Raw genomic sequence first — 24,269 nt, forward strand, 5'->3', positions numbered from 1 at the left:
ACGTTGAAAAAGCACTACGCAACCTAAAACCATCTCTATCTATTGGACCGGATGGAATATGTGCCTACTTCTTAAGAAAGCTATCCACTGCCATAGCCAAACCTCTAAGCATAATCTTTGAAAAATCTTTCAGGACCAGCTCCTTGCCTAACCTATGGTTACAAGCCACAGTCATCCCTATCTTCAAAAGGAGACCCAAGCCTAGTTGAAAATTACAGACCAATCTCCTTATGCTGCGTCACCTGTAAAGTCATGGAATCAATTATTAACCAATCCATCATCCTCCATTTAGAGACAAACAACCTACTCTCCAATAAACAATTTGGTTTCAGAAAAAAACTATCCTGTAATCTGCAACTCTTACACTGCAAAAACATATGGACTACACAACTCGACCAGGGCAAAGCAATAGACGCAATCTACATAGACTTCTGCAAAGCCTTTGATTCAGTGGTACACGACAAACTACTCCTAAAAATAAAATCTTATGGTATCTCTGGACAACTGAATAACTGGATAGAAGCATTCCTGTCAAACAGACAACAAATGGTCAAAATTGGGAACGCCCTATCTAATCCAGTACCTGTCAATAGTGGTGTTCCCAAGGCAGTGTTCTAGGACCAACTCTCTTCATAATCTACATAAGCGACCTTTGTGATCATATCAAGAGCAATTGCGTTCTCTTCGCTGATGATGTAAAGCTGTTCAATACCACAGACAATACTACTACCCTACAAAAGACCTAGACTATGTATCTGAATGGTCTAACATATGGCAACTTCAAATCTCAACAAATAAATGCTCTGTCTTACATATTGGTAAAAAAATCAGAAAATAAAATACAAGCTGAATAGTCAAGATCTTGTTGATGACCCAAGCTCTGTAAAGGACCTGGGAATACTCACCTCTAATGATCTAAGTGCTAGAGCCCACTGCAACTACATAGCCAAAAAGGCATTAAGAGTTGTTAACCTAATCCTACGTTGCTTTTTCTCTGGTAATATCTCACTACTAACCAGAGCATACAAAACATTTGCTAGACCAATACTCGAATACAGTTCATCAGTCTGGAATCCTTATTACGTATGTGATATTAACACAATTGAGAAAGTCAGAAGTATTTCACAAGAAGAGTTCTCCACTCTTCTACCCGTTGTAGAATACCTTATGCCACCAGACTCGAAATTCTAAAACTAGAAAACCTCGAATTACGCCGTCTTCGGTCCGACTTAAGCATGGTATATAAAATCATACATTGCAATGTCCTACCTGTCAATGAATACTTCAGCTTTAACCATAACAACACAAGAGCACACAACAGATACAAACTCAAAGTAAACCGCACCAAACTTGATTGCAGGAAATACGACTTCAGCAATAGAGTGGTCAATGTCTGGAATACTCTACCTGACTCTGTAGTCTCTTCCCAAACCCCAAAAACTTTAACCTTAGACTGTCTACTATTGACCTCACCCCTTTCCTAAGAGGTCTGTAGGGGCGTGCATAAGCGCACCAACGTGCCTACCGTCCCTGTCCTATTGTTTCTCTTATTCTTTTATTTTTCTTATATGTACCCATTTCATATATTCACAACTATGTATACACTTGTACTTATTATCTTGTAAACAATTGACAAATCAAATAAATAAAAATAAATAAATAAATAAAATAAACACTGCCAGCAACATTGCTATTGTCTCTCCACAAGGAGTGGGATTCAATTTTTTTAACAACCGGTTCTGTGGGCATGGCTTAGTTGGTGGGCATGGCTTGGTGGGCATGTGACTGGCTGGGCATGGCCAACTCAATATTACTCACATCGAGGCACGCATCTCCTTGTCTGGCCTCTTGTGACTGTGGGGATGCCGCAACAGTCGTAAGTGTGAAAAATGTTCATAAGTCACTTTTTTCAGTGCCATTGTAACTTTGAATGATCACTCCACACAAGCAAAGTACCAGCAAAGGAGGGGAAAAAAACTCCAGAGACGTTCCTGAGACAGGAAGTCTAATCCTGCCAAGAATGTAATAAGGGTTAACGGAGAGGCAGTTTCTGTAAGCAACACTAGAATGTTTCCTTCCTGCCTTACTTACAAGATTAGGCCAGTCATTTCTTCTAACAACCAGTTCTCCGAACTGCTTAGAATGTTAACAATCGGTTCTAGCAAATAGGTGCGAACCTGTAGAATCCCACCCCTGCTCTCCACTACCTCTGAATAACTGATTGGCATGCCAACTCTTCTTTTGTGGTCAGTAAATATTTTAATGTAGCAATGTAACTGTCATGTCCTTGTTGGAGTCCAATTCTGAGGGGGAGATTGAGCAGCTGACAGGGAGTGGGAGTGTGGATCAGGTAGCTGTGGAAGAAACAGGGGAAGGGCACAGTCTGGCTGGGCATTCAGAGGAAGACCCAGGGCCATCTCCTATTCATCCTAGAGCACGCAGGGAGGAACGGAGAAGGGAGCAACGTGGCTTACAGGAGAGGAAAGAGCCCTGATCCCCTTCATGGGCTGCAGCTGGGAAGACTGTTTAAAAGAGCAAACTGTGCATGGCAAAGTTGCTGGAAGCAAAACGTGCATTAACTTTGTCGAGGCTTATCTGGGTTTTGGCATCCTCCCAACTGTGGGTGCTGCGTTATCTTTTGGAAGACTGCAATTTATCTTCCTGGCCTGTCGTGTTAATTACTTCAGCGTGGTTTGTGTTGGTTTTTTAATTTCTAATTATGTTTACTTTGTGTTCAGATTGCATTTCTTCCCTTCGTAGTCTGTTTTTTGGAAGAGTTTGATCTCCAGCTGAGTATAACTGGACATTGGGGGCCAAGTTGGAGGCATTAAAGGGAATTTATCTACTTTGGTAACGTTGTTGTTTTTGTGCCACGCCCCGGGTCAGCACAATGACCCTTTTCCCTCTATGAATTGTGCTGGCCTGCTCTACACTGAGTCATTGGAGCTGAACCAAATTTTATTGGTATATGGCTCTTTGGTGTTTTATTTATTAATGTGTTTTGGCTTAAACAAAAATAATTGCCTTTGAAGCCTTAGTGCAACAAAAATTGCTTTCTCTTTTGCAAGTGGCGTAGGATGCTTGGTTATTAAGATCAACAAACAATCCCTGAATTAACTGGGCCTTCTCTCTAAAATATTAAGCAGGAATATTAATAATTAAAGGACAATTTACATCTTGGGAATTCTATATGTACCCAGTTCATAACAATTTAATATCTATTTTAGAACAATAAATGTTGGCCAATGGGCAGGAAAATCAGAATCCACTGTCCTATCTCATTATTCTCCTGGATCTTTTAGAATCATCTGTCAGAAGAGAATATTTATTGTGTTTATTCTTGTATTTGATTATTAAATTTTAATCTCCATTTTTGCTCACAAAAAATACAAAAAAGTCAAAAATATATCTTCTATTTTTCCAGAGGGTAAGACATTGGATAATGTCTTTATTATTGAAGTTGCAGGAAGACAGACCCCAACTGAATGTGAAGAAAAACTTCCCAGCAGGAACAGAGGTTTGACTGTAAACACAATGACAGAAGGATTTGCTTAATTGTCCTGCAGTGGACATATTCAGAGACTAGATAAATAGATGTCAGGGATATTTTATTCTGGATTCCTGCTTTGAGCAAGAATTGGATTTGGTAGCCTAAATCCCTTCCAGTTTCATTCAATTTCATTTAAAAGTAGTTTCTTTTTTAAAAAATAAGAAGGTTCTAAGTTATTAAGGTTAGTTAAAATAAATATTCTTGAAATTAACTGGAAAAATTCCAGTCAGCATTACCACTGGAGAGCATGAGATGAACATCATAAAACCACAGCAAGACAGTAACACGCCTACACATTTTCTCTTAAAAATGGGCTGATGGTGAAATAGGAAAGATTTACTCTAAAATGGATTATTAATAGAATACAAAAATGAGGAAAATGTGGCATTTTAGAACTCCATGGTCAGGTTTTGAGGATCATAATGAAAGTTGAAATTTTCCTAGGAAATCAAGCACATAACTCAGTTATGCCATTCTTCTGTAGAAATGTTATTAACTTTACTCATAATCTTTCTAACAATCATTGAAGTCTCTGAAAGCCTCTGAATATAAATATGATAAATTCATATGAATATTATATATTCATAGCAACATGAATGTAACTATATAGCTAGAGGTTTATTCCAGTCTTCCATTGTTTTCTGCTTTGAAATATTAAAATATTTGTAATACTGATATGGAGGCTATTGGCCTCACCTAAAGTCCCAAAACTTTGCATGTTCTTCTATACTCTAATCATAGATGTGCTTTTCAAATAGTTACTAGCATAATTATGTTTCAGCAAAACTCTTATGTCAAGACCCTTAAAAATGTGGCTGCTTTGCTTTTCCATTAAATGCTTAAAAAAAAAACTGGAGTGGATTTTAGTTCATTGCAGACTATTAGCATTTTAAAAACACACTGTTGTCTACACTAAGTGAGTTCATAATCACATTTAAAACTAAGTGATCTGTGCCACCAGCATATTAAAATATATGATAACAAATACAAGTCAGCATTTTTCTATACCATATGCTTGTAAATCTTATTCAACAGGGAACCAATTAAAAGTATGGAAAATTTGAAACAACAAACATATGGAGCAAGCCAGAGCAACTTATCTTGTCACCATGCTGCTTGCTCAGTACCTTGATCAGGGAACTGATAATATTGTATTATGGCAGAATTGACTATTAATTTAATTAAAACTAATTTAAAAGCAATGTATAGCCTTTATTTAGAATCCTGGTTCTTGGATCACTATATTTTATGGATCAATACTGATATAATAATAATTATATAATAATAATTATAATATATATAATAATATATTAATTATATGATGCTACATGGAGGCAGGATAGCCCTTATAGCATCATTTATCTTTCTTTCGTATGACTTCTTAATTCTTTCTCCAAGGATATATAGTATATAATCTAAAGTAAAATGAGGATTATTTTCAATCCATTACATAGTAAGGAGACATGAAATAAAATAAAAAATGAATGTTTTAATTTCTGCAACATAAAGAAAAGGTAATAATTTATATTTTAGGCATGTGCAAAAATTGTAATTGGGGCAGGCACTGAATGTAATTGTTGCACTCTGAATGTATGACTGGTGATAGTAATGCTTCCCTAGAAACATGAATAAATGAAATAGAAGACATACATTGTACTCTAGGACACATGAGGAAAGGGCTGGGATGCTTATCAATAAAGACCAATCTAAAGACCAATAAGGGAGACAAATAATATGCCAATAAAGCCTTAGAATAATGTTTTGCAATTCATGGTGCCTCTCATTAGTAGACATTCTGGTTATCCAGATTCAACTTATGCCCAGATGCTGCTTATAGACCAAGTACCCCATATTACAGCACATCTAGGTAGAGTTTGTGCAGCACAGATGCATCAAACTTTGATAGCCAATATCCTGCAATGCATTGTTTGTAACTATAATTCATTCAAACTTTAGATATTCTTACATCGTTGATATTAATAGTTTTAGTTTGTTGTAATTTTAGATATTATCATATTTATACAATTTTAGGATTTACATTATTATTTAATATAGGCTGTATCTCACATATACTGCAGATGTTAATTATGAACGAAGGTTCATACCTGTCCCAGGATAAAGTTGCAGGATCCAATCTGGGTCAGTCACCAGGACCAGAGGTTTTGTCTTCTGAGCTTTTGGACTCGTTCTGGAGCCCATCCTAAGGAACTTCTCTGTGTGTTCTGGACTGTCCTGTGTGTGGTATTTATATGATGGCCGTTGTATGCAGCATTTTAGATGTAAATTGGGTGTTTAGATGTAGATTGAAGAGGGGCTCCAGCATGACTCCAAAAGCATGGTAGTCAAAACCTCTAGTCCCAATGACCAACGCAGATTGGATCCTGCAGACGTTAATTGCGTTGTTTTATAAATGTATATTTAAACTCTGCCATAAATTTTGTTTCATTCTGTAGTGGTCTTTTTGAGCACAAAAAATTGAAATTGCATTGATATTTCATTTAGCTCTTCTGCTTAATTTTCTACCGTGTTTCTCATATAATAAGGCCGGGTCTTACTTTTTTTTTTTTTTTGAGCCCCGAAAAAATGGCTAGGCCGTCTTTTCGGGGGTGACTTAATTCCCCCACCCTTGCATCTTCGGGCGGGCGGGCAGCGATGGCTTGGATGTTGACCTCGGCATTGGTGGGGCACTTCATATCGGGTTCAACGCAGGCAGCACCATATCCAGGTGTGCAACAAAAGTACTTCCTAATGGCAAGCCCCCCCACCATTCCCCCCCATTTCGCATGTTTTAATATAGGCCTTAATTTGGGGTGAGGGGCTTAATTTCATTTCATGCCTATAAAACATGCTGGGACTTCCTATTGGGGGAGGCCATATTGTTGGAGAAAGAGGGTACTAGCCTGAATATTAAGAACTCAGAAAGATTCTACATATCAGTCTGATCTGCTTCAAATCTGCTTTATGAAACAGATTTCTAAAGCTACCATGTCTGAACTGTTTGTTTTGAAGGTTAGGTCTTATATTTCAAGATGAATGATCTTTCATTGCAAGAGAAAAGTAAATGTGACATCCAGTCACTTCTTACATTAATTACAGATGTGTATTCATTCTAGGCCTCAGGGGAATATCGCTTCAACATTAGTTCCTGTTAAAAGAGGCAGCCAGCTAATCCTACATGTATTATCGTGCCTCTTATTCACTTCTTAATGACATCCTCATTAATCTCAAAGTTTGCAAATATACATAATACATCAGGAAATAAATCTAAGGGAAGCTCACTTTCTTCTTATTTCTGAGTATAGCCTCTTTTGAGTATGCTTGATACAAATTGTGCATTATGGAAAGAGTAATCTTATGCTGTTTATCTGGTTATGTTAGTTTAATGCTAGAAAATCCAATAATTGCTTCAAGAATTCTACAAGACCCTACTGTTAAGGAATTACTTGGCAATGTTAAATATGTATAAAATTAAGGGAAAAATAATGGAAGTTGAAGAATTAGAAACTGAACTGAGATAATAGAGAAATATTTTTCACCCTCTTTCATTCAGTGAAAATGGTCATCAAACAGATTGAAACAAAACAGATTTTCTTTCAATTGGTTCAGCAAAATAAAGAAAGTTTTGGGCACATAACTTCTTATTGACTTTCTTTCATAAAATACAAAAATGTCAACATTGAATATACATGGAGAATAAAAACAGTTTCGTTGTGTACTTGATTAGATATACTGAGGTATTCCAAATTATTATTAAATTATTAAGCATTTACTCAGGGGTAAATGATTAGTAATTGGCATATCACTAATTTAGTGAAAAACATGCTGGCACATGTTTTTCTTGCACTCTTGATCCCAAATTCAGTTCTTTGCATTCTAGAAAAACATATGGATTGCAAAAAATAAAAGCAAATAAAAAAAATATGTGTTGATTATACCTGTGAAATTATATGGTATGATAAGGAAATCAATCAAATGTTATAGAAGTGTCATTATCCCACTATCAGTAGTCAGTAAAATGAAGACTCTTATTGCCTTTTACAGAACTATTCTGTTGGCATGGCTAAGAATGAATTAGTACATTTTAGATCATTACAGTAGAGCCATTAGACTTGCCAGATCAGTAATCTGCATTTTAAAAAGAGATCCACGCTCTTATTTATTATTTATAATAATGTACATTGTAAATTCTCACAACATAGATGGCATTCAATGATTTTCTCTTCAAGAAAGATCCAAATTGTAGCAAGTGGAAGGCTGAAGTTAATTTTCTATATTTATCCATAAAACTAAAAAGTGCTACATTTAGTATGACACCCTGGCTTTCAGGCAGAAAGACCTATTGAGAAGGAAATCTATTCAGAATTTTTTTGAGAAATAGTCACCTAAACTCAGCTCTTGAAAAACACAATCCTTTCTAAATAAGAACGTAATACTATAACATTTTTATCAACTAAGAAGTATTTTTTATTTAATTTGAATATTATTATAGGAGTAGAATTTCAAACTATTGGGCTAAGAACACATGGCAATATTGAACATATGCAACAATAAGAGTATTTGTAAACAGTGCATTTTATCTCTATGTTTATTTTAGCCATGCTCAAATGCATTAAGGTAGATTCCAATCTTTTCCTTCCTTTTAATTTCTGTTTAATAGGGCAATCATACTTGGGCTTCAAAAATACTGAAAATTGCTATGTAGCAGCAAACTTTATTTATTATCAACTAATTGTCATCCAGATTTTTGCAGTTTAGCTACAACTATACAGCTAAAATCTGAATTGCACCTGAAAGACTAGGGTGCATGCCATTGGAAATAAGTAATGAGCAAACTCAAATTAGCAAGAAGTTTCATTCCTTTTTCCTTCTCTAATTGCATATCAACAAAAAAATCATTACTGAAAAGTAAGAGAATTTACTACGCTTGTCCCTGGACCGCAACTGGCATATTTCAAAGGACTTAACATGTACTTGTTTTTATACGGTACTGTAATCTGTTTTATAACATGATGTATACCATATTTCCCCCAAAACAAGACCCTGTCTTTTTTTTTTTTTGCCACCAAAAAAGGCATCAGGTCTTATTTTCGGGGGAAGTCATCCACTGACTAACCTCATTTGTGCGCATCGCCCAGCCTCCTTTTTGCTTTTAGCTATCAGAAGCCTTCAGGAATTTCTTCCTTTGTGACCAGCAATGCTTTCTTGAAGGCCTCTGCAATTGATAACAGAGCTCTGGATCGATCAGGAGTTTTGTTATCAGCTACAGAGGCCTTCAGGAAAGCCTTGCCAGCCTTGCCAGCTGTAGAAGAAATAGGCCAGCAAGGCAGGTGTTGGGGTGTGTGATGCCTGGCTGCAACTGTCCAAAGGTAAGTAGTAGGTTAGCTCCACCACCCCACATCTGCAGCCTAGCTTAATTTTTACCCGTGCACTCTGAAGTGGGCAGGATCTTAATTAGGGCTTATTTTGGGGGGTAGGGCTTATATTAGGCACACATGTAAAAATCAAGGTAGGACTTACTTTCGGGGTAGGTCATATTTTCAGGAAAACAGGGTAATAAATTAACTGTCAGATTATGTAGTAAAATTGGCCTTTTTTGTTACTGAGGATGTGATTTTTGGATTTTAACAGAACTTGTATATTGTAAGGCTCTGAATCACTTCGTTTTTAAAAAGTATTAATACCCTAATATTTCCTGCCATTATCTCATTCAAGACATTTCTTCTCCTACTATAAAGAAGTTAAAAAAAATATAACAGAATTGGGAGGGACCTTGGAGGTCTTCTAGTCCAACTCCCTGCTCAGGAAACCCTATACCATTTCAGACAAATGGTTATCCAAACTCTTCTTAAAAACTTCCAGTGTTGGAGCATTCAAAACTTGTGAAGGCAAGTTGTTCCACTGATTAGTTCTCACTGTCAGGAAATTACTCTTTAGTTCTAAGTTGCTTCTTTCGTTGATTAGTTTCCATCCATTGCTTCTTGTCCTACCTTCAGGTGTTTTGGAGAATAAACATCTTATAATCATAGTAATTAACAGCTAAATATTTTGCCTAGCTGTTTCACAAAGGAAAACTAATTTCTGACAAATGAGCTATATGCTATATTTCTGCAAATTACTTTTGAGAGTCTAAATAGACATAAATACAATATGACAGAACAATTCCAGAAAGGGAATTCCCTTAAACTAAATGTGGTTTTTAGTCACAAGTAGGTTAAAATAAAAGGCACATTAAATATTCTCTTTGGGTGCATTCAGTATTAAATCATTACACAAACTGGATGTTAAATAGAAGCTACTATAACTTCAGAGTGGTTAGCTTACTAATTAAAATCTACTCATCAATCAAAGTGCAAAAAAATATGCATTTTATCTGCATGTTTTAAAATTGTGCAGGTGGCAGCAATGTTTAAACACAGCTGTTATTTTTGAATCATTTATGCAGAAAGAGATTTGTCTGAGGACTCTTATGAAAATATTTTTTCATGCTTATCTTCAACATGTCATTTCTTTTTTTTTTTTATAAAAAAAATTATTTGGGTTTTCACAAAACATAATGCAAGTAAAATTTCTTTTTTTGATAATAGAATGGTCCCGAGTTATCACTTCTCCATACAGACACAAATTCAATTCCAATCTTTGTGTTCTATTCCATATCTTATTACTATTTTAACATTTTCTCAATAATTTTCCCTTCCCTTAATTTTCTCAATCTTGCTTTTAATTATCTTATTCCTTTCTAAATTCAATTATATATATCTTTTTCTAAGTTTCAATATCTTTCTAATCATTATATTTATACTTTTGTCTGTCCTGTTTCAATTTCATATTTTCTTTTTTCATTAAACAAAATTTTCCCCTGTAGTTACTGATTGGAATATGACACCTTTGCATTTTTTAATTTTTATCCATTCAACTCTTATTTAAACTTCAATTTATGCCTTTACAATTATAACATTCAATATAACACATAACTTCCAGTCGAATTCTGCTTGGTACATTCTTAAAATACACACTAAGTTCTTAAAAAGAAAGTATATATATATATATATATATATATATATATATATATATATATATATATATATATATATATATATATATATATAACAATAATAAATAAAATACTTATTCTATTCCAATTCAGCTCTATCATTAATGTTAGTTAAAATCTTTAACATCTTTAACATTTCTTTTCAATAGGATATCATACTTCTAGGAATACTTATAATATTTCCATAATTTTTTCATATTTCTTTCATATTCCTCTCCCCTAAATTTTTATAACACATTAATAATAATTAAAATGTCCCTTCCTTTCCTACTTTCATTCTCTTTATTTCATTTATTTATTAAACATTCCATTACATTACAATGAGTATTTTATCTATCATTTTAATCACACTTGTTTCGTATTTTCAAGGTTCATTTCTATTTCTAATATAATACTATCTTATGTACCCTTGCAGAATCCCCCTTTCAATTAAATTTTCACCCATTATCTCTGTGTCTTCTAAATAGGCTTATACCCTTAATCCTTGTATCTTTTCCCTGTTTCTCTATATCCTGTTTCTGTCCTTTATAATTTCTTTTCCTTTCCCTCTTCTCCCTCTTCTTCTCCCTTCCCTTTTTGACCCCTTCTCTCTCTAATTCTGATTCTCTCTTCTGTAATCCTGTCTTCTGTTTCTTCCTAATATTGTAATTACTTTTCAAACTATTCTTTTTTGGGGTTGTTTTTTCAAACCTTAAATTTTTCACTCTCTTTCCCCCCTTTCCTTTCTTTTCCCCACATAGAAACACTTGGTCATTGAAGATGGCTTCTTCTTTGTCCCGCCCTTCTTGTTCTACAGGCATTTCTTGTTGTTTCTCATAGTTCAGGATCTCCATTTCTAAAAATTGAAATACAAAGCCAAAAGAACCTCTTCCACCTTGTGCATCTTCTTTCTGTTTTTTAAGTTCCATTCTCAATTCTTCCAAGAGTGATACCATTTTAAAAACTTTTAAACAACCACCCGATTAATTTTAGTCCTTTAGATCCAATAGCCAAAAATCCAAAAATCACCAAGTAATCCAAATAATCCAAAGCCACTTCTTCTTGCTTCTTTTTCCAACTTTCTCTTCCTGGGGTTCTATTATCTTGTTACAAAGTTTCAGTTAAAATGTATCTTTTAGGAATCTTGTTAAAGTTTCACTGTTAATTCCTTTCACTTCCAGATGGTCTCCTCCATTTTTCCAGATCCCACCCTTTGGGTTTTTTTTCCCTTCTTTTAAAAGTTTTTGAGAATCCAGAAATCTTTATTATCCCTTTGACATTTTATTTTCAGCTTAAATGCCTGTTAATGTCAAAGTGGATTTTTGCTGATTTCTTGCTTAAATCTCTTAGTTGTCAATATAGGGAAGAAAAGAAAAAAAAAACCAAATCCTTTCCCTTCCCTCTCTCATTCGCTGCTTCAAAGTCTTCTTTGAGAGCAATATTATTCTTTATAATTCAAATTCCAGGGTACCTTATATTGTTGCTTTTTCAGTTCGACCTGGTCAGCCAAAACTTTCTCTTCTTATCTTCTCCTGCACATTCTTTTCCGGTCGAGTTCTTCTTTGAGGTGGCCATTTATTTATTTATTTATTTGATTTGCCAATTGTTTACAAGATAATAAGTATAAATGTATACATAGTTGTGAATACATGAAATGGTTACATATAAGAAAAATAAAAGAATAAGAGAAACAATAGGACAGGGACGGTAGGCATGTTGGTGCGCTTATGCACGCCCCCTACAGACCTCTTAGGAAAGGGTGAGGTCAATAGTAGACAGTCTAAGGTTAAAGTTTTTGGGGTTTGGGAAGAAACTACAGAGTCGGGTAGAGTATTCCAGACATTGACCACTCTATTGCTGAAGTCGTATTTCCTGCAATCAAGTTTGGTGCGGTTTACTTTGAGTTTGTATCTATTGTGTGCTCTTGTGTTGTTATGGTTGAAGCTGAAGTATTCATTGACAGGTAGGACATTGCAATGTATGATTTTGTATACCATGCTTAAGTCAGACCGAAGACGGCGTAATTCAAGGTTTTCTAGTTCTAGAATTTCAAGTCTGGTGGCATAAGGTATTCTACAGCAGTAGAGATTTCTGACCAGCGCTGCAACCGCCTTCGGGAAAGGGAGTAATGGCCAGCCGGGGAGAAGAGATGCGACTCTCCTCAACCCTGCTGGTATTCTCCCCCCTCATCACCACCTCTACGGGGTGGCTTTCCCCAAAACCAGCCAGCTTGGGGCGCTCCAGCGGCGAGCACAGATCAAAACCGTGCATGATCACGGATTTTGGTCTGTCACCAAAGAAGCTCAAACCGGACTCCCCCTACATGCCATTTCTTGAAATAATAAAATACAAGTAAAACATCATCTTTACTATTTTACCTTCATTCTTGAGATCATATGTACTGTTTTTCATAACAATGTTTTCTAAACAAAGTTTGAATTGTTTCTTAAGAACAATTCAATATCTTCAATAAGTCAGTTCTGTAGTACTGAATTTTTAACATTCGTTGATTTTTTTATTAATCTAAGAGTATTTATATCTGGCACTTTTAAGCTCACCCCATCAGTTTGAAATATTGATCCATGGAGCCACTACAAGTTAAATGTAAATGGATTCAATGCTAATCTTAATTCATCTTAAACTAAAAGAAGCTTGAAAAATATACTTTTTCATTTAATTATCAATAAGTTGAAAATGAGCCAAATGAACACACAGTTGCTATCAACAGTCTTTGTTTCTAAGAAGACAGTAAGTCTTCTAAGAGATCAACAGTCTCTTAGAATAGAAGGTTAAAAAGCTGATTTTGCAGAATTTTTAATTAAACACTTAGTATCCAAATTAACGAACACAATGGGATCACCAGTTTTTATGCATTTGCTTCTGAAGATTCATGGGAAGAAATATTTTACAGAATGCTCAACATACCAGGGAAGTATGCAACGAATCTACTGTGTAAGATCTGTGCCTTCTAATTGACAGTTTGACTTGTAACACAAACTCAACATAAAATTAGGTACTATGTATATAACTCTGAGCATAATGTTAGGAGAAATATTTCATTCAAGGTTTTATCATTGCTCTTCTTTCTGACCAATCTATAGTATGTATAGTATTTTACTATGAAATTGAATCTGTAGAGAATCAAGCAACTCAGAATTAAGGAAATGCTTTCAATCTTTTATTGCAGATCCAGAAATTGTTTTGAATAAAGGAAACATCCATTAGATTCACCATATGCAATGAATGAATTGATTTCATGGAATCAATTCAGTCATTGCATATCAGCTTTATCTGCAATAACTAGCATGAGAGGTAGTCAAGGTCACCCCCCTTTATCCTATTTTATATATAAATACTTACAATACTGGAATGATACCATTTTTGGCCAAGAACAGCCGCCATTAGAGACTCATTTCAACTCTATTACTTTCCCCACGCCTGGCACACTTCAGATGAAATCATTACATGAACGGATGTGATAATGCGTTATTCAATGTATCAAGCCTGTACCACCTATCACGGGTACTGTGTTAAATTAATAACTCACATGTATACTCATATTTTAATCCAAGATTACTAGTAGAGTTAATAAGTTTATAATAAGTCCAATTTATATATACACAGTGTATGTACTAGGTGTTTTATACAAAAATCATTTCAACGTGAAATCTTCTGATTATTTCCAAGAAACAAAATTTTATATCAACTAGTAGTATGATGACAGAAATAATATATTTCCAGTTTCTGAACGGTCTTGTTTTTAAGCCCAATTAAATGTTGCACTATATTTTTGTGCTTGCTATCTAGACAACATGAGTATTAGATTATTATATGTGAGAAATTGTTTATTTTAGAATAATGTATATCATGTGCATTTCACCAATATACCCTCATTTTCTTCTTCTAGAATAGTTGTTGTAACCTTATTAAATTGACCGCATAATGGCATTCTGCCATAGGATAAAAACATCAACAGAATCCACTAGAAAAAGTTGCATAATGATTCTTAAATATCTTTGGTCCAAAATATAGGCATTACTTCTATGTTTTAACTGACTGGGTCAATATTTCTTTTATGTAAAAATAAAAAGACATAAATCTGAATATAAAAAATATAGGTGCATACATAGTTCACATATAAGATGTTAGAAATAAATACAGGGTTTTTTTACTTGAATGTTTAATTCATAAAATATACATTATGGAGTGTAAATTCATATCAGATTTCTATGAAGCTGAAAACTTTTAACAAATTATTCTCTTTAAAATATGAAACACACCTATATAACTAATCCTTGAGCTATGATAGGCCTCTCGTTCAAAGTTACAGCAGACACCCCAAAATTACATTCAATCCTGCTTTAAAGTTACAAAGACTGCAGCACCACTGTGATTAATTACCCTTATAACCAACCAGAAAGTTGCTGGAGCCACCCCGCACCTCTCCCCCATCCTATGCTGAGACCCCACAGTGCTTGGTCCTGCTCCCCACACACCCATTACATTTACCTTTTGAAGCTTTCTGGACCTCATGTTAGGAACATGTTCCTGAACCACACAGTGGTTAACCAGAATACATCCACCATTTTGTCCTACCTCCTTGTGGGTGGAACAAAAATGGTGGCTGACAATTGAATCGTTACATGTTTATGCCTTAATAAGGTCTGCACAGTGCTGAAAAAAAATTTTAAGACCCCCCAAAATCTGCAGTGCTATGCAAATTTTGTTAAGGCAGCAAAACTAAGCAGTCTCTCCCAAAATGGTGGCTAGTTCTGGAACCACACCCTGCAGCTATCCAAGAGATCAACCATCACCACAGGTTGAGATACCTTCAGTATGCTAATGATACTCAACTCTATATTTCTACCCCTGATGACCCAAGTGATGTTATTGCTGACTTCTTATGAGACCATGGGGCCCTGGATGAGGGAAAGCAGGCTTTAACTCAATCTTAGCAAGATTGAATGGATTTGGGTGCATGGAACCCCAAGATGTGGAGTTTTGTCATCTTTAGTTCTGGATGGGGTGGCACTACAGCTTCTTGGGAATCCAAGAGCAGGTGACAGTGATGGCTAGGAGAGTTTTTCCACAACTTCAGATTGAGCACCAGTTGTGACCTCCCCTGGATCAGGAGTCCTTGTGTTCAGGCATTAAAGCCCTATTCAACTTGTGTTTGGACTATTGCAACACACTCTACATGGAGCTATCCTTGAAATGCATTTGGAAACTATAGGTGGTGCAAAGTGCAATGGCATGGGAAGTTTTTTGAATCCCAAGACTCCATGTGGCCCACGTCACATCACTGCTCCGTGAGTGCACTGACTGCCTCCGGGTGCTTCCAGGTGCAATTCAAGATAATCACCTTTAAAGCCATTCATGGCATGGGTCCAGGTATTTGAGGGACCATCTCATCCTAATGGGATTGACCTGCCTCACCCATGCCAGCAGGGAAGGCCTGCTATGGGCTCCATTGGCCAGGGTATTCTGTAAGTGGGGTCCAGCAGAATTTTGTTCCTGCCCTTTAGAACATCTTGCCCACCAGAGAGTGGTCAGCTGCAACTGTCCTGACCTTCCACAAAAACTTAAAGACCTGGCTCTTCCACTTGGCCTGGGGCTCTAATGGGGGGTGGGGAGACTTTACATTGGGGATGATTGACAGATTAATGACAGATTCCCCTCCCGCCTTCTGCTCATCCTACTCCCTCCCTCCCTATCTTTTAGTTAGGGTTGAATATTTATATTTTTGTTCTACTTTGTTCCTATTTTGTATGGGTTTTATATACTTCTATCTTTTTAATATTGTAAGCCACACATAGTTACCCAGTGGTAAAATGAGAGGCCAAAAAATTTAATAAATAAAATAATAAAATAAGAAGCAAGCCATTTCAGTGCTCTGGAAGGCTTTGGAGCTCTTCAAAGGGTGAGTAGGTAAGTATTTGGCCTAGTGAAGTAGGATTCAGGCCTAACAACTTGGAGCACTAGTGGGATCCAAGGAGTGGGAAGCAGAACACAGGGCATCTCAGGAGGTCGAGGAGATCTTAGGCAGGCCAGGACAAACAGTGTTAGGACTCTAAGGATCTCCCTCACCCCAAGACACCCCATGCTCTGCTTATCAACCCACATGTTCATTTAACAATTCATTGGACAGCAGGGATGGGGGTCATGTCTCAAGGAATACCTGTACAGACCATTGTATGACAGATACGTAGCATCGGTGACATATTTTATATAGTCCAAATCTCTCAAGCACACTTAAACTCACAAGATTTAGTCACATGCTAGCTATGGCTCTTTGTCTTTTATAATATTGGCTATTATTTATTTATAGATTCATTTGGTTCTTCCCCACATCCATAGTAATCAGCAGTTTCATCGAATATCAGGTGGCTCTTTCTTGTTTTATCAATGTAAGCTACTTAGACTCAGTGAAATTGTGTGGCATACCAATTTTTGCCAATAAACATATAAAACATAATGTTGTTCATTGGCACCTGGCATCAAAAATATTGCTAATCCATGCTACAAAACAGTATTTACACATGCATATTTTAAAAATGCCAATTTGGATTTTCCCACCAGTTCATGTAGCAAATAAATTTTCCACAGTTGTTTCTTCCCTGTGTGAAATTCTTGCCAAATTCACCTGGTACTATATTGTTTTTCTGTTTGATATTGTCATCAATGTCAATCAGACATTGAAATGTCTGTATTCTTCATCTACGCTTTGAATAATCAAAGCCTGATTTTATTTGGCTACTTTTAGGTTTTATTCATTATAGTAATATTTATAATTATAATATACATAGTGGATTTCCTGGCTGACTGACTACTTGGGCCCTGAAGATAAGCAGGCAATGGCCTGGTTAGTATCAGATGAGACATCACTATAGACTTCTAGCATTGCAAATCAAACTAGAAACTTTTAAAACATTAAAAAAGGCACTGCAAACAATTCAGAACCTGTTGCCACAAATCAGTCACTAAGAGTTGGGTTTAATTCAAGGGCATCTTTACCTTTGTAAAAAAAAAAAAACTTACTGTATCTTACAAAGTAAGCCATTAATTATGAAAGCTCTTGCTTCAATCAATAAATGCTCTTCTATAATTCCATTGCACTTTTTGACTTCTTGCTGAACAAACAAATTCAGAGACTCATCTGGAACGTGTCCTTTAGCACAATTTGCTTACTTAAGAGTCTATAATGATTGTATTTTATATTCACTGTTGTGAGCAATTCCAAGGATACGCTTATAATATATATTATTAGCCATGTTTGAAAAATGATAAAATATTTCAGCTATGCACAAAGTGGTACAAGTGAAGCAAGCACAGATACACATGATAAGTCAAGACAAGCCCTACAATTTCCCATTCAGGCTACTTCAACTAATACAACTAACTAAGTCGCCATCAGATGTGCTGATCTGTGCCACCTTCCAAGTCTCATCTAAGGTAGCATGGGAAGGAAGACCTGGTGTTTAGCATAGGGAAAATTAGCAGGAGAATATCTTTACAGAACTTTAACAATGGAATTCAATATTCTTAATGTTCAATTTCTGCTACAATGGCATAATGTTAATTTTATACTTTGAGTGCTTATGTTCTGGTTCTAGAGTTAAAAAGAAAGTCTTCAATTATGCATGCTTTCTGTGCTTTGTCATCAGCTTTTGCTTTATTTTGCTTTGAAGAAAACTTAAGCAAAAGCTGAGGTTAAAAAAAGAGGTATATTAGTCACTGTGAATATTATTCTATTAAGAAATCTTATCTAGGACTTTTTCAAATGACTGATATCTGTTTAAAGATATTTAAAAATACAAAATGTTTGGTGAAAAAAAAAACAGAAGTCTGGAGATGATATATTGTACATTTGGAATGCATACCATTGAAGACAAACGTAATATTGCTTATGGTCTCATTTAGAGATATTTATTTTAATGCATTTGAATGTAGAGTGATTTTATTTCAAGTGGCATGAATTTTGATTAATGACCATATGCTAAAAAAATTAGAAACACAACTTTAAATGTTAGATGACATGCTAAAATGAAGCATCTAGTGGCTTGTGGCCTTGTACTACTTGTATATTCTCAACCAACTTTCCTCAGAACTATTACAGAACCAGATACTGATGTGCACAGCTTTATTTGCCAAAATTATATTTGGTTCATTTCAATAGTCATTTTAAATTAAAGCGATCTCAATGGTAGTGAATTTGTTTTGGTATTCTTATGCTTTCATAATATGACATTGATTGAGTTTCCATCTTTCCAGTTATTGCTATTTACTTCCATAATTTTAACCCACAGAATCAAAAAGGTTCCATGCACTGTTGTAGAATATTGAACAGATTATCCTGGACACACTTTCCTAAGAATATACTTAGTACAGTGGAACTCTTTCCTGAATAAACATGGTTTGAATTATCTTACAAACCATAAGGTATCATTTATGTGGTTGACTAAAATGATAGACAGAGAAGCTTGCCAGTTCTTCTAACTACAGACCAAGTTCTTCTAATGAGTGGGTGAGAATTCAGCTATTTGTGTGTTTTCTTTTTTAAAAAATGGCCTAGACACTTGAGAAGGAATGGATTCCATTAAAAAGACAGGGAGTTGCAATTTACAACATTCTGGTGTCACCATTGTTAGCTCTGTCATATTATTATTCAAAATGCTGATTCATACAAGCTCATTTGGATGTCTTCCAAAACTTTTTTAAAAACGTGCAGGGAAGTGTAACAAAACAAACTGGCATGGTTAAAAAAAAAAGTCTTTCCATGATACCCTCTTTTTTTCTGCAGAACTTACCAGCTTTGTTTTGGTGCGTTGCAAAAAGTCTTCCATGGTGTTTGCTTGGCCTGCGGGTTGTGTTCAGCCGGGGCAAAGTCCCATGTCAGAGCTCCGCACTGCTTCTGTAGGGCGGCTCCTGCCTCCAGCATCGGCTGTCCCGCTGCCTCGGCTTCTGCCTGTTCCGCCGCGCGGCTGCTGCTATACGTCTCCCCGCAGATCGGCGCTGCCGGTGGTGGACTCTGCCTATTTAGGCAACAAAGTGGATTCGGGTCCCCGGATCCATGGGAGGGGGCTGGGTGGGAAGAGTTTACATGATTCCATAGGCCGACCGGGCTCTTCCACCAATGGCAGAGACGCTCGGGCGGGCTGACGTCACGCGGACAATTGCTGCAACCATGGACAGCCGCCCAAAAGTGAGGCGAAAGAGAAGATGCGGAGATCTGCGGCAGAGAGAAGAAACCTCTCTCCCTTCGGCCCGCTCGCCCGCCCGCCTCCAGCAACACTGCAGAGTCCCGATGGGTGTCGGATATGTGGGAACAAGGAGGGAGCTGTATCTGGAGCCGGAAAACTCCGCAATAAAACGTTGTTTACTCTGTTGTGATGCACGATCCTTCCTTGTAATTAGAGTTATGGCTACTGGAAACTTCCGATTGCCAGATGCAGCCCCGATGCCCGAATTTTACCCCGCTTGCTTAGAAGTAAATCCTATGGCTTTCAGTGATGTTTCTGAAGAAATATCCTTAAAATGGTGACATATATTTCTGTAGATTATCGTGGCTGTGATGTTTGTCAGCATGTGTTCATCCTTTGCCTGGAACCTGACCAAACAACATGTCTTATTTTACTCAGGGAAGCACGGCAGCCACTTCATATATTTTGGTGTTTTTCACAGAAGTCAAGTGTATTGTTCAAATCTCTCTAGTATACTGCTGTAAATCAAACTCCAAGTCATCTCATATGTACATACACCAACATACACACATAACAGAAAGTGCTATTTATACTAGATATGTATAAAGGCATACTTGGGCATACTAAATTTCAGTTTCTTGAAGGATTTTAAAATGGATCCAAATCATATCTTGATTGTGATTAGATTTCTTGGGGGATTTTTTTCTGGACTTTGTACTTTGTTTCCAGCTCTGGAAACTTGGCTGATTTCAGAAGAATACTTCTGCAAGATACTCTGCTAATGGACTGAATCAGAACTGATGCATTCGATAAATATTTGTTTACTAGCTTGATACCCGGGCTTCGCTACAAAACTATGTGGTCGGGCTTAGTTTTAGGGGAGGAAAATAAGGAGAAAAAAATTCTGCCTCTGCCTCTCAGCATCCATCAGTATTCAGCTGGCTACCGTCCTGTCAGTGTGTGAGAGAGTTGAGGCTGTTTGGAAACTGAACAGTATTTGCTGTGTGAGCAAGAAGGAGACAGCAAGGAGCCTGGGCATGGCTTAGATCAACGATTCTGTACTAAAGGTGGTTGCTGCTGTGAAAGTAAAACTGAAACTTGTCTCCTCTGCTTGTGCTTTGCATTTGGAACAGATTTCTTTTCAGGTGGGGAGACGGAGTAGAACTCCTTAGCATCGGAGCATATTAATAATAATATAGGAAATACCAATGCTCTGATTGTCATTTCAAAAAATCCTTTCTTAGTGAGCACCTAGAAGCCAAGAGGAACATACGTACCAAATTTCAAGTTTGTAGGCTTTACAGTTCTGGAGATTTTGTGATGATGTGGAGTGGTATTTTGCTTTTGTGTATATAGATTATTATACAATACACAATTTTCACGTGTACTTAATTCATTAACTATTTAGATACTCTGACTCCATGTGATATTTCTCAAATAATTTCATTAAATACAAATAAGATATATAAGGAGGTTTTTTTTTGGTTATTGATAAATGAGTCATTAAACCAGAATATTTCATATTTTACATAGAATATCCATATTTATGAAGAAAAAACTTCACAACTCAGTATATATTGACATAAATATTGTTTGCCTGTTGCTGTATATATTGACATAATTATTGTTTGCCTGTTTGCCTGTTGCTGGCAGTATCTGTGACTTGTATTGACACCATGACACCTACTAGAATTGACCACCAAATCTTATGAAAGAAAGTCTGTAGAAATGCATTACCAATCAATTTATCTGATATGCAAATTTGAAAAGCTGAATAAAAAAGGAACTGGAGATCTTCATTTTGTCTAAACAATAGGAAACTGCCTCAATGTCTGTATCAAAATTTTAAATAGTTCTTAGACTTTGTCTAATTTAGCAAATAAATAATACTTCAGACTTATTGGGTTACATTTGAAAAGAAGTATATTGGGTTGTTGAAGATGCAATAAAAATAACACTTCATTAAAACAAGTTTTTGAGAAAGCCTAAATTGTCACACTCTTGGAAGCTATAATTACATTTATTAATTTTGAAACCAAGTTTATTTTTTTTTATATCCATACTCTTTTGAACTATATCCATTTTATATGGAACTGACCTCTGGGCAATGAAAATGAAATCTCTATGTCTTTTTTTTTTTTTTTTTTTGCTAAGAGATTTGACCTTCATCATTAGAAAGAGAGAAACTATTGTCCCCAGTGATAGAAGGCCTGATGTTACTTGCAACTTATTAGAATAATTATTTACATCTGGTTATAGATGTAAGTATTTAAATGAAACTTGGTCATCCTTCAATGAAATCATTGTATAAAATTTTGTATACATATATAGTTTTGTATAATATATCTATGTGCGTTTACTTTTTTTCCTGTTGTTATTATTGTTACCAATACTGTTTAAACCTTCTAATATATCGGCCAAGAATTCACATAATAAGGTGCTATTTTTAATTGACTAATAATGGCACTGGAGGTGAACAATTTAGCTGTACAAATTATATTCCACCATTCTGCTTAATAATGAATTCAGTGAAACAATGGCTTTGCTTTGAATATTTTTCCTAAGGTTAATTATAATAATGCTTACAGGCTTACTTCTTCCAGTGTCAGATATTAACTTAGCAAATTGGTGACTTATTTCCTAAGCCTGAAAATTGGATTATTTGTGCCAAGATTATATTTGCATTAAAAAATATTATACATTAAAAGATAAAGAAGAAAAATCAGTCCAAAAAGCATTCACAGTACTACTATCCAGGTGCCATGTGATGTTCAACATTGACTAGGTAGAAAAAACCCTATAAAATTAACAGAGAAATTCTGGTGTCCATAAAAGAATTGTTACAGAGATTCTTTTTAAAAAAAGAAAAAAAGATGGTTTGGAAAAGGAGAAACTGAAATAACCCAGCTACAATTTCATTTAATATAATTTTCAGGGCAGCACAGGGTGACCCAGATGGAGGCACATCGTACATTCCCATTTCTCGTCCACAGCTGGATTTTAATAAAAACATTTAATGAGTTCTGTGTAATTGCTGTGCATTGTTTTGAAACAGATGTGCAAAAGTCACTAAGATTTGCTTCTTAGCAAACATTCCTAAAGTGGTCACTATCTGGTCACTAGAAAGATGTCCAATTTAACAACCAAATGTATTTGGAGTGCCATTCTTTCTGACCACTGGAAGTATCTAAATTCCTAACATTGACTTAGCAATATCAAGGGTTTTAAAAGACAACTGTTGCTTAGGCACATTATTAAACATAATTCAAATTGGCATACAATGCTCAGATTACTGCCCAAAATCTTTAATGCTTGCTAGTAAGCCAAGACCCTAGACTCCTGTGAGCCAACAAAGCAATATATCTTTTTTTCTCTCCTCCATTACAGCATTCAATTTAGCTTAGAATAATTACCTAGTAAAAGTGTTTAGCTTTGAAGGGAATCCCTAGTTTGAATATGATTTTAAGATTCCACTTTTTATATTCCAGTCTAAGTTTCTTAAGGTTTGAGTAATTACCAGAAGATTTTAAGATTTAAGTAGTTGTCAGGTCAATGGTAATGTCCATTAAAATGTACTGGATAATCAATGGAGGCAGAATGGATTACAAGATCTGAAATAACATTGCATGGGAGGAGGGGTCAGAACAGAACATACTTAATGAAATATGTACTAAGGTAATTTTAACCAATAAATTTGAATTATACAGTGAATTTAACAAACAGCGTGAATACCTGGGATATACTATTACTTTTTCATGAAAACATTTTACATATTAAAATCCATCATGAAAATTGATTGATGGGACAATAAAATGTAGGCAGCTCATCACTTCTCTATAACCTAAACCATCTGTATATTGTTTCTATTTCTGCCTACCTTAGTACATTTTCATTAAATTGGCCATTATTTTAACAGTATGTTAACGACTTTCCAGATGTCAGACAATCTACTCAAGGACAGCAACCTGTACTGTTAAAGGAATCTGAATACATTTGTTATTCTACATTAAGTTCAGTCAGCCTAAACCAGACTCATTATAATACCCTAGAAAGTTGGTTCCTCTATTTTTTTCTTAATTATATCTAAATATATTTCATCCATGAGAAAACTGTATAATATTGGCAGGCTGAATATTCTTCCGCAGAATTATTTTGAATTTTTGCTTGACTATCCCAAAAATGAAAAGTGCATAATGGGTAAAAGTCATATGCAGCACAAACTACTTAGGAAAGTAGAGAAAGGAAAGAAAGAAGGAAATCCTTAAGCAAGATATGGAAATTGCAAATAACTCAATGAATTATCTGCATCTGTTTTGATTACGGAAGTTATAAGAGAGATACCTAAGCCTGTTGAAATTCTCTGTGATGGAATTAGAACAATTAAAACAAAATTTAAGTATTAAAGGAAGAAGGTACTTGTGATATCTTAAGACTTAACGGATTTCACAGTAACAAATCACCATATGCTGATGGTATCTTCCAAGTTCTT

The 24,269-nt window shown here is 35.6% G+C and overlaps 1 protein-coding gene across 4 annotated transcripts in view; it reads right to left on the reverse strand.

Moving 5' to 3' along the window:
• The window catches only part of PRUNE2 (prune homolog 2 with BCH domain), a 126,902-nt gene extending 107,186 nt beyond the window's left edge, over positions 1-19,716 (reverse strand). For all 4 annotated transcript variants that reach the window (XM_087957832.1, XM_087957830.1, XM_087957831.1 and 1 more), the window contains exon 1: positions 19,388-19,716. In XM_087957832.1, coding sequence (XP_087813958.1) covers positions 19,388-19,423 — 36 coding nt within the window. In that variant the 5' untranslated portion in view covers positions 19,424-19,716. The remainder of the gene's footprint in view (positions 1-19,387) is intronic.
• Between the last annotated feature and the right edge of the window lie 4,553 nt (positions 19,717-24,269).

This window comes from Notechis scutatus, chromosome 2, assembly GCF_049901735.1.
Source record: "Notechis scutatus isolate UNSWTSFEM ecotype Mainland chromosome 2, rNotScu1.2, whole genome shotgun sequence".
In the NCBI taxonomy this organism is placed as follows: Eukaryota; Metazoa; Chordata; class Lepidosauria; order Squamata; family Elapidae; genus Notechis; species Notechis scutatus.